A 12,219-nucleotide genomic window follows, 5' to 3' on the forward strand; every position below is an offset into this window, starting at 1 on the left:
ATTAAAGGGAGAGCAGCTGTGTAGGGTCAAGTTTAACAATAACATAAAATATGGATCTTAGAGTAGTTTTGCCTCTGAAGAGGTCAAAGAAATATATTGTCACCCTGTTTAAAATAATGGTCTGAGCCATGTTTTTCTCAAGTTTGCAAACAGTAAAATAAACTACATCAAATATTTGTTGTTTTTTTTTCTGTATTCTGAAAAACTTGAAGAAAAAAAATACATAAGCCATTATTTCAAGAGGGTAGCAATATTTTTATTTATATACAAATAATGGGTTTTGAAGGCATTCATTGTAATGGGCATGGAGGTTGTCAAAGAGATCAGGTTAGCTGCATAAACACAAATACCATATATTTGCCTTTTCCAAGGTACAAACTGTTATTTGTAAAGGAATAATGTGATGCAGGAATCTTTTTTTTTTCTACAGGGTCTGTTTCTCTGAATCTTTTGTTCTGTTTGTGGTTCCAGATATGGAAAAAACAACATAAAACAGTTGTCACAAGTTATAAGCAAAGTTTATGTTTGAACCAGCCATGTTGGTAGGATTGTTGTTAGGGCCTTCATATAATGAATTTGAACCATCACGACCTGCAAGTATTTATTTAATTTCCTTGTTTAATTACTTATACAAGTTAAATCGAATTTTAAAAAAAAGCTGGTAATTATGTTGGACAGAAATCTACACTACTTCTTACAGGGAAAAGGGCTCACAAGTTTAGAAGTTGAAGTCCCAATTTTCTTTGTTCTCTCCTTTTTTGTAAAAAAAAAACACCCAAAAAAGAACAAACTAAAATAGCTCTGGAGGTGTTTTATGATGACAAAAGAGCACACTAGTAGGACACTGGCAGCACCTGATCCCCATACCCCGTCATTCATGTGATTGTTAACTAACCAGTTAGGGACAGCCTTGTAAGAATGCAATGCTCTTGTGAATAGACTTTATTTCATGATCTCAGCAGGATTACATCTCATGACAAACATAGCCAGAATGGCTTTGCCTCCATTTTTCCTTGTCAATGTATTTATTTCTTTTTTTACCATCATAAAACAAAGCAGTATATCACAAATGAAACGCAGTTCATTATTGTTTTTTTCACAGTAGTTTTATTCTAAAACATAAATGCATCCAAGACTGGAGATGTGTTGCATCATTAGATTTAATGTTTAAATCCACATTCTTCCGACTGGAGCGTGCGTATGTCTGACACAAAAGCGGTAAGAACCAATCCCTATGTTTTTATCGCCCTCTCACATACATATTTTTGACGTCATTTAAACATTGTTTCTACACACCTTTTGTTTAAACACTTCAAAACAAGAGGAAGCCTGAACACTAAACCAGTGTGTCCATAAAAAATACACCTCCACACAGTACTTCAGGAGGTTTGTAAGAGATGATTAAGAAGAAAAGAAAACGGTAATGAATTATAGAGCAGTGCGTGGCTCTGTATCCCTATAGCCTACAGTACATGTGTGAATGTTTGTTTGTCTGCCATCAGCTCTCCTGTTATTTTAGTGTGACCTGGCCTCAGGAGCAGCAGCAGAGGCAGCAACATTGGAGGAGTGATAAAGAAACGATGTGGTGTGCGAATCCAACACCTGCTGCTTATGGTTTTGGGCCTGTAGGAATAACATTTATAGAAAAAAGTAAAAAAAAAAGAACATTTTAAAAAGCCTCACCTCAGCAATTTGTGTGTGTATGTAAATTTCTATCAGAGTAATGTGTATTTCTACTCTTTGCATGCTGCATGTATGTCAGATGTTTTTCTGTTGCTGTCTGCAGATTCTCTGGATCTTCTTCTCAATGTGCAATGTCGTGTGTTTGCAAATCAGAGTTTGTCCCTCAGGTGGGATGGGCTAAGGCACTCTCCTGTCTTTATTAATACCTCTCAGCACGCCGCCTCCATCCTGACTCTGCTCTCCCCCCTCCTCATCCCACACTGGGTCTTATCTGAATCGTGGTGCTGGCAGACGGGACAGGCCACTGGCTGATAGTGATTGTTTATCCCACAGTGCAAAATTGCTGATCTGTCTTCTGCTTTTCCTTGGCAGTGTGATCTTCATCTCTCTTTCCCCCTCTCCCCCCACAGATACAGATATTGGCACCTATCAGTACTACGATAAAGGAGAGCCAGGTAAATAAATAGTGTTTATATTGGATGTTTGTTTGTATTTAAGATAAGTTGCATATGCCTTGTTTTTAGAATGTATGTGAATTTCATATTTATAAAAAAGGACTTTTTGCTGTCTACGACACACAGATTATTGGTCCAGCGTATTCCAATGTCTTACACCCTCTAACCACACATACACTTGTCCACACAGAGACTATTAGTATGAAGGATTTACACCCTAAAACCTTATATACACATGCACATACCACACACACAGATTATAAGGCCTCTGCGGTTCTATCTCTTACACTCTCTATGTTCCTGTTGACCCCAGGGTCCTGCCACACAGCGATAGGAAAACTAAACTGTTGACTTTCTCCTAGATCACATAGCAAAGAGGCCCCATGCAGTCCAGCCTCATATTGCCTGAGGCCATAAGGCTTTCTTTGCAGTCAGGGAGTACTCAGAGCGTTACCCAGCAGTCGTAGCAGCAAAGTTAAACGCTACATCTTCTTTTGCCCACCCCCTTCATTTTATCTGCATCCATATTTTTATTTTTTTTTTTACTTTTTTTTTTTAACTTAAAGGGGACCTATTATGAAAAACACGTTTTCTCTTGCTTTAACATATATAAAGTGGTCTCCCCTCAGTCTGCCAACTCAGAGAAGGAGGAAAGCAACCAAATTCTGCAGTGTCTGTTCAGCCGCCCGGATGAGCCATCCAGTGTGATGTGGATCTACGAGCCGTTCAGATTCTGCTCCCGTCATTACGCTGCATGAAACCACGCCCACAACTAACTCTGGCCGGAACAACAACAATAACTCCGCCGGCCGGAGCTTCCGCCATTTTTTCGTAGCGGTGTATCGTCTCATTCGCGTCATCGCGCCAGGCAGCCAATCGGCACAGAGCCTCATTATCATAGCCGCCCACCCACTCAGAATCCCACATAGAGAAGGAGGTTAGAGAATGGGAAGATAAAGACATGGCTCAGAGACTGAATTTCTAATTTATTTAGCAAAAACAATCAAAAGCTTGTTTTTAAGACATTCAAGGCCTGTTTAAAATAGGTATTAGATGCCATAATAGGTCCCCTTTAACTATCAGAAGCCTGAGCTTGGCCTGTTTTATGCCTAGCCTTGAAGACATTACTCTGTTGAATAGGTTTATGTACATTTTCAGAGTTTGGTGACTCTGAAATAAAAGGGGCTTTAGATGCCAAAGCATCACATGTCCTGGGTCCTCCCCAGGGCCTCCTCTGGACTCTGGGTGTGTCCAGTTGGACACACCTAGAGCATCTCCCTAGGGAAGCGTCCAGGAGGCATCCTTACCAGATGCCAGAACCACCTCAGCTGGCTCCTCTCGATGTGGAGGGTCAGCGACTCTACTTGGCGTCTCTCCTGAATGACGAACCTCTACGCTAACTCTAAGGGAGAATCTAGCCAACTGATGGAGAAAACTCATTTTGGCCGTTTGTATCTGCAGTCTTATTCTTTCAGAAATTACCTCCCACCCACGGATGAGGGTAGAAAGTAGATTGATGAGAAGCTTGCCTTTTGGTTCAGCTCGCTCTAGACGACAGCAAACCAGCAAAGAGTCTGCATTATCCGCCTGTCAATCTCCTGCTCCATACTCCCCTCACTTGTAAGCCAGATCTTGAGATACTTAAACTCCTCCACTTGAGGGCAGTCACCCTTTTCCAACTAAGGACCATGATTTTCGGTTTGGAGATGCTGATTTGCATCCCAGCTGCTTCACACAAATCTGCAAACCACTCCAGCGAGAGCTGAAGATCATGACCTGATGAAGCCAGCAGGACTGGGTCATCTGCAAAAAGCAGAGCTGCAATCCTGAGGTCACCAAAGCAAACCCCTTTGGGTTCTTGGCTAGCTATGACTAGAAATTCTGTCTGTAAAGGTTATGAAAAGAATCAGTGACAAAGGGCAGCTCTGAAGGAGTCAAATTCTCTCAGGAAACAAATCTGTCACACAACAAGCATAATGGACCAACTCTTGATCTGTTTGTGCTCGGACTCAACATTCCCTTGTTAAAAATTTGAATTTCTTTTTAATTAATATTTACAGTCAGATCAATCTGAATTCCGTTTGTATATAGTGCTTTCAAAAATAAGAGGTATGATTTAAATGCGTCTGAGCTGAAGCTATACAGTACGTGTTGCCTCTTTGGTCTCCGCCACACACTCAGGCCTGTGAGGTAATTTAAAACGGGTATAGAAACTTTAACTTCCTCCCAGGAGACAAACAACTAAGCTTGAATAACATGGCATTACACAGCGTCAAGCAGGCTTAGTTTGGATCACCAATTCAGTATCTTGTACTATCTTTTTGTGTAGTTAGCAGACTCTTATGAGGTGTCCTTGTACTGAAGCAGAATTATTTGCATTAATGCAGAGATGCGTCTTAGAATTGTGAAATCTTCTGCGTCTGTAATCACTAATTGTATTCACTTCAAGTATTAACTCTTTAGCCCTGTTTTCATGTTTAGCTCTAATGTGACTAAATGTTCCACTAACTTCCTGATTTGTCCATGAATGAACAGAGCAGGGAGAGAAAAATCACAACAGATAATCATGGGACTGAAATTTACTGAGTGGGGGAATGATTTACTCTTATCATCTTGCTTCACTTTACATTTTAGTTAGTTGATCCAGCATTAACACAGAATATAATAGAACAGCTCTTCTTTAGTCATTTTTTTTCCAGTGATAGTTTGTAACATGAAACATTTAACTGATCTTGTCTAATCAGTCAATTTTTTAGACAATTTCTCACCATGTGCATGTTTTCCCTCTATACCTGTCTGATACAGTGCCTCTTTCTCCCTGTCATTGATTTATTTTGCTTTGTCCTATTTTTTTTTCTTCCATGTGTATTTAGTTTTCTCTTATTCGGTGTATAGTAAGTGTTCCTGTCCAATCCCTTCTTTCTCTCATCATGGGGTTCTCTCCCTTCTCTCTCATCTGAGTTGCTGCCTTCTCTTTCATTCCAATCTTCAGTGGAGAGACGATGCTCTTGCTCCCAAATCCTTTCATTTGGAGGATTACTAAAGTGTGGCTTGATATCAAAGAGGAGGGAGAAGAGGGTGCAGGGGGAAGGAGGGGAGAGAGGTAGAGCAGGGTAACAGAATTACAATGCAAAAGTATCATAACACTTCCACACAGCAGTGTAATGATAGCTGAGGTCATGATTTGGTTCAATATATGACAGAATCCATTGGATTAGACGAAATGTGTAGGATTTCTATGTTTAAAATCCATTTACCATTGTACAAATGAAACAAAGTTTATGTATTATACCAAACTATGGAAAAAAATATCAAATCTATATGTATTCTGTCTTAGCATCGAAACATTTCTGTAGTCCATTTTGCACTCAAGCTTTTTATTTTTCATTTATTATTCAAAACAAAATATATGGTTAATAAGCACATCAAATCTATGTGGTTTAGGTCATTAAAATAATCTCCATTAGAGCTGTGTGGATGTAAACAAGTGCTGTGATTCTGAGTTACACATTAATGAGGAATCGGAGTAAAAATTTGCGACATTTGTGAGAGCATTTGTTTCATGATAAAAATTAATAGTGACAATTTGTGTGTGAGACTGAATCCTTGAATATCAGGTACATTGTGATTTATGATTAATCATCACAAAGGTTTCCGTAACGTCCAGCTGCTTCCACTAGAGGGAGACATAGGCTCATTGGTGCAGCTTTAGGGTTCCCCAGCAGCCAGCCCACCCCCCCAGCCCCCAGGCCTGTTCATCCAGCCCCAGAGCAGGTGCCCATGTCTGGGCCTGTCTGGCCCTTCACCCCCTTATCTGATTAATACTACTAATCCTGGAGGCGTTCCTGCCACCAGACTGGCCACTTTCTTGCTCGAGGCGGCCAGGCCACGAGGCATGGTTATGGGCGCCACTTTGCCAATATGGCCCCTTGGAACTAAAGGGATGTTTGAGCTCCAGCTTAGTTTTCTGCTTTCATTTGTCCGCGTAATAAAGAAAGACCAGACGCTTTTATTCTGTGAGTTGTGTCGTTTTTATGTGTTCATGTGAATCCATTCATTTGGCCTTTTAATTTCCTTTCAGCCCATTCCCAGGAACATCACTACTACAATGAGAAACTCAATTTCTGTGAAGGTAAGTTTCCAATAAAGACTAAGAGGGATTTATAGCATTTTATTTTTCATATCCACTGTTTGTTTTGGCCATGATTATCTTACCATTGGATGACCATCTTCCAGAATGCTGTGCTTTAGTCATTCAACCACCCTACTTCGTCTCTTTACTCCCGCTCGCTCTGCTTTTCACCCAGTGGTGGAATACAAACACCCTTATCAGGAGACGAACACTCATCCCCCTGCCCTCCCCTACCTCCTGTCTCTTATGACCCCCCCCCCACCTTACACACCCTCATTTGCATGCATCTGTTTACATCCTCTTCCCACTCATTCTTAATAGAGAACTCTACTGCATAATGGCTCATTTCTGTAAAGGTGAAAACAGACTGTAAAATAAACAGATAGGAGGCTGATTTCACCACATTGAACACAGCAGTGCTTTTCCTCCCACTGAACTTTTTGAATATGTGTGGGCGGAAGCAGATGCACAAATTCAATTAGCTGTTTTTTTTCCCCTATATACTCCCTTCCCTCTGTTTAACCACTAGAGATGGAGGGGGGAAATGAAGGGTTGGGAAATTAAATCGTGTGCTATGTGTTGAGATATGTGTTATAAACTGTGAGGTTGCATATGGGAGATAACGCAAAAGCACCACAAGTCCTCGTGATTAAATATTTGCTTCTCCTCAAGGATCTGTTTGTGCTTTTTGAAGTGACATTTTGCTTTCAGTAGACAGTTTTTTACTGCTTAAATATAAATTAATTCAAATCTCATAGCTCCTGTTAATAAGAGTAGGAAGTACTTGTGTCATAAACTCACAGTGAGATTTATATCAGGTTTTCTATGCTAATATTTACAGGTCTCAGTCAGATTTGATAACAGTCAACACTCTTTAGATGTGATACAGCAAGCACCCTACCTTTACATACTTTGATTATTTCATTTAACTTATCTATAATTTTGTTGTAGTTGTTCTCTGGGTTAAGCTAGGTTCTTGCATGGCTTTGTATTGTTTCTGTTTTAATGACATTAGGGATGTTACATACAATTTGCCGTTTCTTGAACTTCTTAATATTTTAACTTAAAATGGATCATGTCTGATCTAAAATGATCAGGCATGTAGTCATAAATCGAGTGTTGGGCATTGAGTTTTGTGATAACGTTATTGTGTTTCTGTTCGTGGTGTTTTATCTGTTTTCGTCTTTATTATTCACCATATTTAAAGAAAGAAAGTGTCACATGCCCTTCTCACACAGATCTTCTAAGTGAGGTCTGTTCTTATGGAAATTAGTTAAATAACTTCAGGTATGTTTGAAAACTTAGGAAAGTTGTTTTGGGTTTGATCACAATGGTTTTATGTGGTAGCATTATAGTCGTTTTCAAAAAGAAAATGTTTAATGGTTAGGTAAGTTTTTATTTGTTCTAATTTGTTAATTAATTGGCATGGGCAAGTTAAAAACATAAATAGTATTTCAGTGCTCAAGTTGTTTCATCCATCCATCCATCCATCCATCCATCCATCCATCCATCCTCTTTCTTTACTTCCTTCATCCTGTTCATTTACACAGGCTGGAGTCTCTCCTAGCCTTCATCAGGGGAGATGCGGTACACTCTGCACAGGTCACCAGTCCATCACAGGTCCACACAAAGGCAAACAATGCAAACAACCACACATGGTTACAGTCATTGTTGAATACAATTTAAAGCACTATTCAATACAACGTGCATCTTTTTGGACTGTGGAGAAGGCCGGCCTACTCCACACTCCACAAAGAAAGACATCAGACGTGATTGGATCCAGAAACTTTCTTCCTGTGAGATTTATCCAACAATCAAAAACCATAAATGGCTCATTTTGGTATTGAAATTAGAAGCAACCACTATCAACTTGCTGGAACAGCGAATATCTTGTCTTTTTCATGCATAAATTAGTTTATTGATTCTGTTTTTCAAATTAATTGAAGATATGCGGTAGCTTTTCGTGTGATTTAATGGAATCATTCCAGTATCAACTTGGATCCATCAATGTTCATGAGGTCCTGAGATGAAGTGCACTTTGAAACACCTGCCATATGTACCAGTGTCTCTGTCTCTCCACGTGTTCTTTATTTCTCTTTATCCAGCTTAAATCACAACCGAGGTATATAAAGTGCAAACCTTTTACCATCTCCAGTTTTGGCTCCCACATTCGTCTAAATTCCATTGAATGCTTTTTTAGAAGAATATTTCTCCAGTGTCTGTGGTTAAGTGTTAAGTCACATGAGCTCCTGACCTTCTCATGTTTTGCCTCTGTAGCTCGGGGCTATTCGTGGACCCCCAGGAACCGCCGACCAGAAAAGCTACGCGATTCGCTGAAGGAGTTAGAGGTGACCGCCTTCTCCATGCTTGCCCCTCCTTTGCAACATCACTCCTGGCTTCTTCCTCCCTCTGGGGATTTTTGGAGTTTTCCCTTTCCGTAACGGCCGATTGATTAACAAATAGGGGCATTCTCTGCCTTTTCCCCCTCTCCCTTCACTCTCCCTGTCATTCCCGTTTGTTCTTCACTCTCCCTCTCCTCTCTCATCACCTCTCTTTCGGCTGAGCTCTGTCATCGAGGGGGATATTTGAGGGGATCAGGGGGCTGCAGCCGCACCCCCCATCTCCTCTCTTCCTCCTTCCTTCCCTCACTCTTCCCTCGTTCACCCCCACCCACCTCTTTCTTCCCCTCTGTACTTGTGGCAGTACAGACCTAGCTTTGTTTGCTGGAACCTGTCTGCGGCTGTTACACACTCACACGCACACACATGCACATGCTCTCCACCCATCCACCTCCCTCCTCTCACCCGTAACCATTGTCTGAAACCAGAAACACCCCACCTCACCTCCACACCTCACCCACCTCCTCCTTCTCTGCCCCTCTCTCCTCCCATTCAATCACCCCAGCTGGGTTAGGAATGTGGCAGGAATGACTGACCTTACACTCACACACCGAGGCACCCATACGCAGAGACACACACACACACACACACACACACACACACACACACACACACACACACACACACACACACACACACACACACACATACATACATACACACACACACACACACACACACACACACACACACACACACACACACACACACACACACACACACACACACACACACACACACAAGCAGTCGTTACCTGTATCCTTTTCCAAGTTTCTTCCACCCCTCCATAAGTCAGAACTGCTCTACTGACCACCTGTGGCGGTAAGTGTCTACTGCTGTGTGCTACCGAGATGACTCGTGCAACTAAAAGCAACACTGAGGACAGTTTTTGTTCACAGTGTTCCATCTTTTGTTGAGGCAAGCGGATGTAATATAACATTTTTTCCAAGTAGCTATTTTTGCCTAGATGTTTGAACACAGTTGTGTGGCTCCTCTGTTTTTTTAAGTTCTGTTGTTTATCTCTGGTCATTCAGGAGCTGTTGCAGAGCGACACCTGCGTTCACATCCGATGGAGAAGCAAGTACTGCTGCCAGGTACCCTCCCCATTTTCAAGAGAGGCCTTTACTTATTACACAATAAAAAACATCAGCATCAATAAATATTAAAAATATGTGATCAATATGCATATCTCTGAAGCCCAACAACCTCAGAGGTGACTTCATAGTAAAGCTCAAGAACTGTAGCTTTTTTTTTCTTCTTTTAAACAAATTTGTTTCTGTTTTTTATCACAAATTACTACAATAATAAATACAATAAATAAAAGATTGCAGTTTGATTAACTCATACAATTTAATTGAATGATTTTGTTTAACTTTCATCAACCATTTTCAGCTTAATCCCTCTTGGAGGGGTCAGCACAGCAGATCATAGTCCGCACATCGATATGGTCCAGTTTTACGCTAGATAACTCTCCTGCCGCCAACCCGGGGAGACACACACACACACACACACACACCAAAGATACATGGTTTTTTTTGGACTGTGGGAGGAAACCAATGCAAGCAAAGGGAGAACATGCAAACCCCATACAGAAAGACTCCTGCCGGACCTGGGAATTGAACCAGGAACCGTCTTGCTGTGAGGCCACAGTGCTAACCACTAAGCCACCATGCTGCCCAGATGAGTTTGTGTAAGCCTTTTCAATTAAAACAACATCGTCCATCCATTAACTTCCACTTATGTATCTAAGTTTGGGTCGCAGGTAGTTCTCCTCTCGCCGATTCTTTCCCCTAGTTCTGCTGGGAGAATGCCAAGCTGTTGCCTCGGTCAGAGGAAGCATGTCCTGGTCTGCCCCGGGGTGTCCTCCCAGTTGGTAATGCCTGAAACACATTCCAAGGCAGGTGTCCAGGAGGAATCCTAACCAGATGCCCAAATGACCTCACATGGCTCCTCTTGATATGGAGGAGCACAAGTCCTTTTTAAATGATGGGATTTCCACCCCATCTTCAAAAGAGAGTCCAGCCACCATACTGAGGAAGCTCATTTTAGGATTGATTTCATTCTTTCGGTCACTACCTACACTTGTGGACAAGACCCTGAGAAACCTAAACTCCTCAACTTGAGGCAACATCTCATCCCAAACCCAGAAATATGTCACCCTTTTCCAACTGAAAGCCATGAAACTCAGATTTGGAGGTGCTAATTCTCACCACCACCGCTTCAAACCTGGCTGCGAATCGCTCCACCGCAAACTGAAGATCGATAAAGCTAGCAGGGTCATTTCATCATTCAAATTCACCTCCCACTTAAAACAAATCCAACTTTCTACTGAGATATTCTTTCTTTCTGAGTTTTACCAAGACAGAATCCCCCAGTAAACATAATAATGTAAAAATGATAATTTGTTCCATAGGATTTTTTTTAAATTTTAAGAATTTTATCAAGTCAGAAATTATATTCATGAATATTTCAATTGCTTTATTAATTGAAAAATCTAATATTTGAATTCAATGTCAGAAGCTGAAAAGCCTGAGTCACTGTTTTGTAGGCTTCAAGCTTCCCGATCAAACTTGGCTAATTTTCCTTTTTAACCAGCAGTTTGAAAAAATCTTGCTGCATTTTAACCTTGATCTCCCTTCTTAAATAACCTGCAGGTGGCAAACATTTGTACAAATCTCCAAAATTAGTACCACTAACTGATGCACATTAGTGGAAGAGACTTTGCCAAGTGAATCTCCATCAGTTGTAAAATTCTAATTTCCCATTGTATTTTGTGTGTGTGTGTGTGTACCCTGCAGGTGATGCTGAGCAGTGGAGTGGTGGTCACTCTGACCTTGACTGGACCTCAGCTTGAACATGTGTGTATAGACCGCACACTAGTGGGCCGACTACCAGCCAACACGGTGACTGATGGTTAGTTATTGACACGTATGGTTTTACTTCTGCCTGCGAGGAGACTGGCACGGTGCAGTAAATGTCCCTTTAAAGTTTTGTCCTTTTCTTTATTGAAATTTCAATTTGTTGGATGTCAATTACTGACAGATCTAAACACCTTTGCAGATGTACCCCTAATCAGTGAGAACATTGTGACTGTTAACCACTAAACTGCTATGTGATGATAGGGAGCAGCAGTGTGAAAGTGTTTGTATTGTCAGATGACGCGTTGGTATACTAGAGAAGGTAACTACTGAAGTCTCAGACATAGAGTATTCCTACTGGTAAATCGTATGGGTGGTAAGTTTCTAAACATGGTAACAGTCTACTAATATACAAAAGCATAGAAGAGGGGAGTGGCGTTACAGATTTGACAACAAAATCTTAAGACACATTTCATAAAGCATTTGTAGAGTTTCACAGACTTCGCAGGGTGAAAAGACACCAAAATTGTGAACAATAGTGCTAGATATCCCCTGCCTCTCGCCTGTAATTAGCTGGGATAGACTCCAGCAGACCCCCATGACCCTGCAAAGGATGGATGGATGGATGGATGTGCTAGATATCAATGTAAACACTCCCTTCTATGCTCTTCACTGCTCTTCATGCTTCATCC

General features: G+C 41.1%; 1 protein-coding gene across 1 annotated transcript in view; it reads left to right on the forward strand.

The window, feature by feature from the left end:
- wdpcp (WD repeat containing planar cell polarity effector) overlaps nt 1–12,219 on the forward strand; it is an 87,679-nt gene that overhangs the window by 23,761 nt on the left and 51,699 nt on the right. Inside the window, exons 4-8 of the mRNA XM_061745002.1 lie at nt 2,094–2,138; nt 6,220–6,270; nt 8,548–8,618; nt 9,704–9,763; nt 11,468–11,582. Coding sequence (XP_061600986.1) covers nt 2,094–2,138; nt 6,220–6,270; nt 8,548–8,618; nt 9,704–9,763; nt 11,468–11,582 — 342 coding nt within the window. The remainder of the gene's footprint in view (nt 1–2,093; nt 2,139–6,219; nt 6,271–8,547; nt 8,619–9,703; nt 9,764–11,467; nt 11,583–12,219) is intronic.

Source organism: Cololabis saira, chromosome 17, assembly GCF_033807715.1.
Source record: "Cololabis saira isolate AMF1-May2022 chromosome 17, fColSai1.1, whole genome shotgun sequence".
Taxonomy (NCBI): Eukaryota; Metazoa; Chordata; class Actinopteri; order Beloniformes; family Belonidae; genus Cololabis; species Cololabis saira.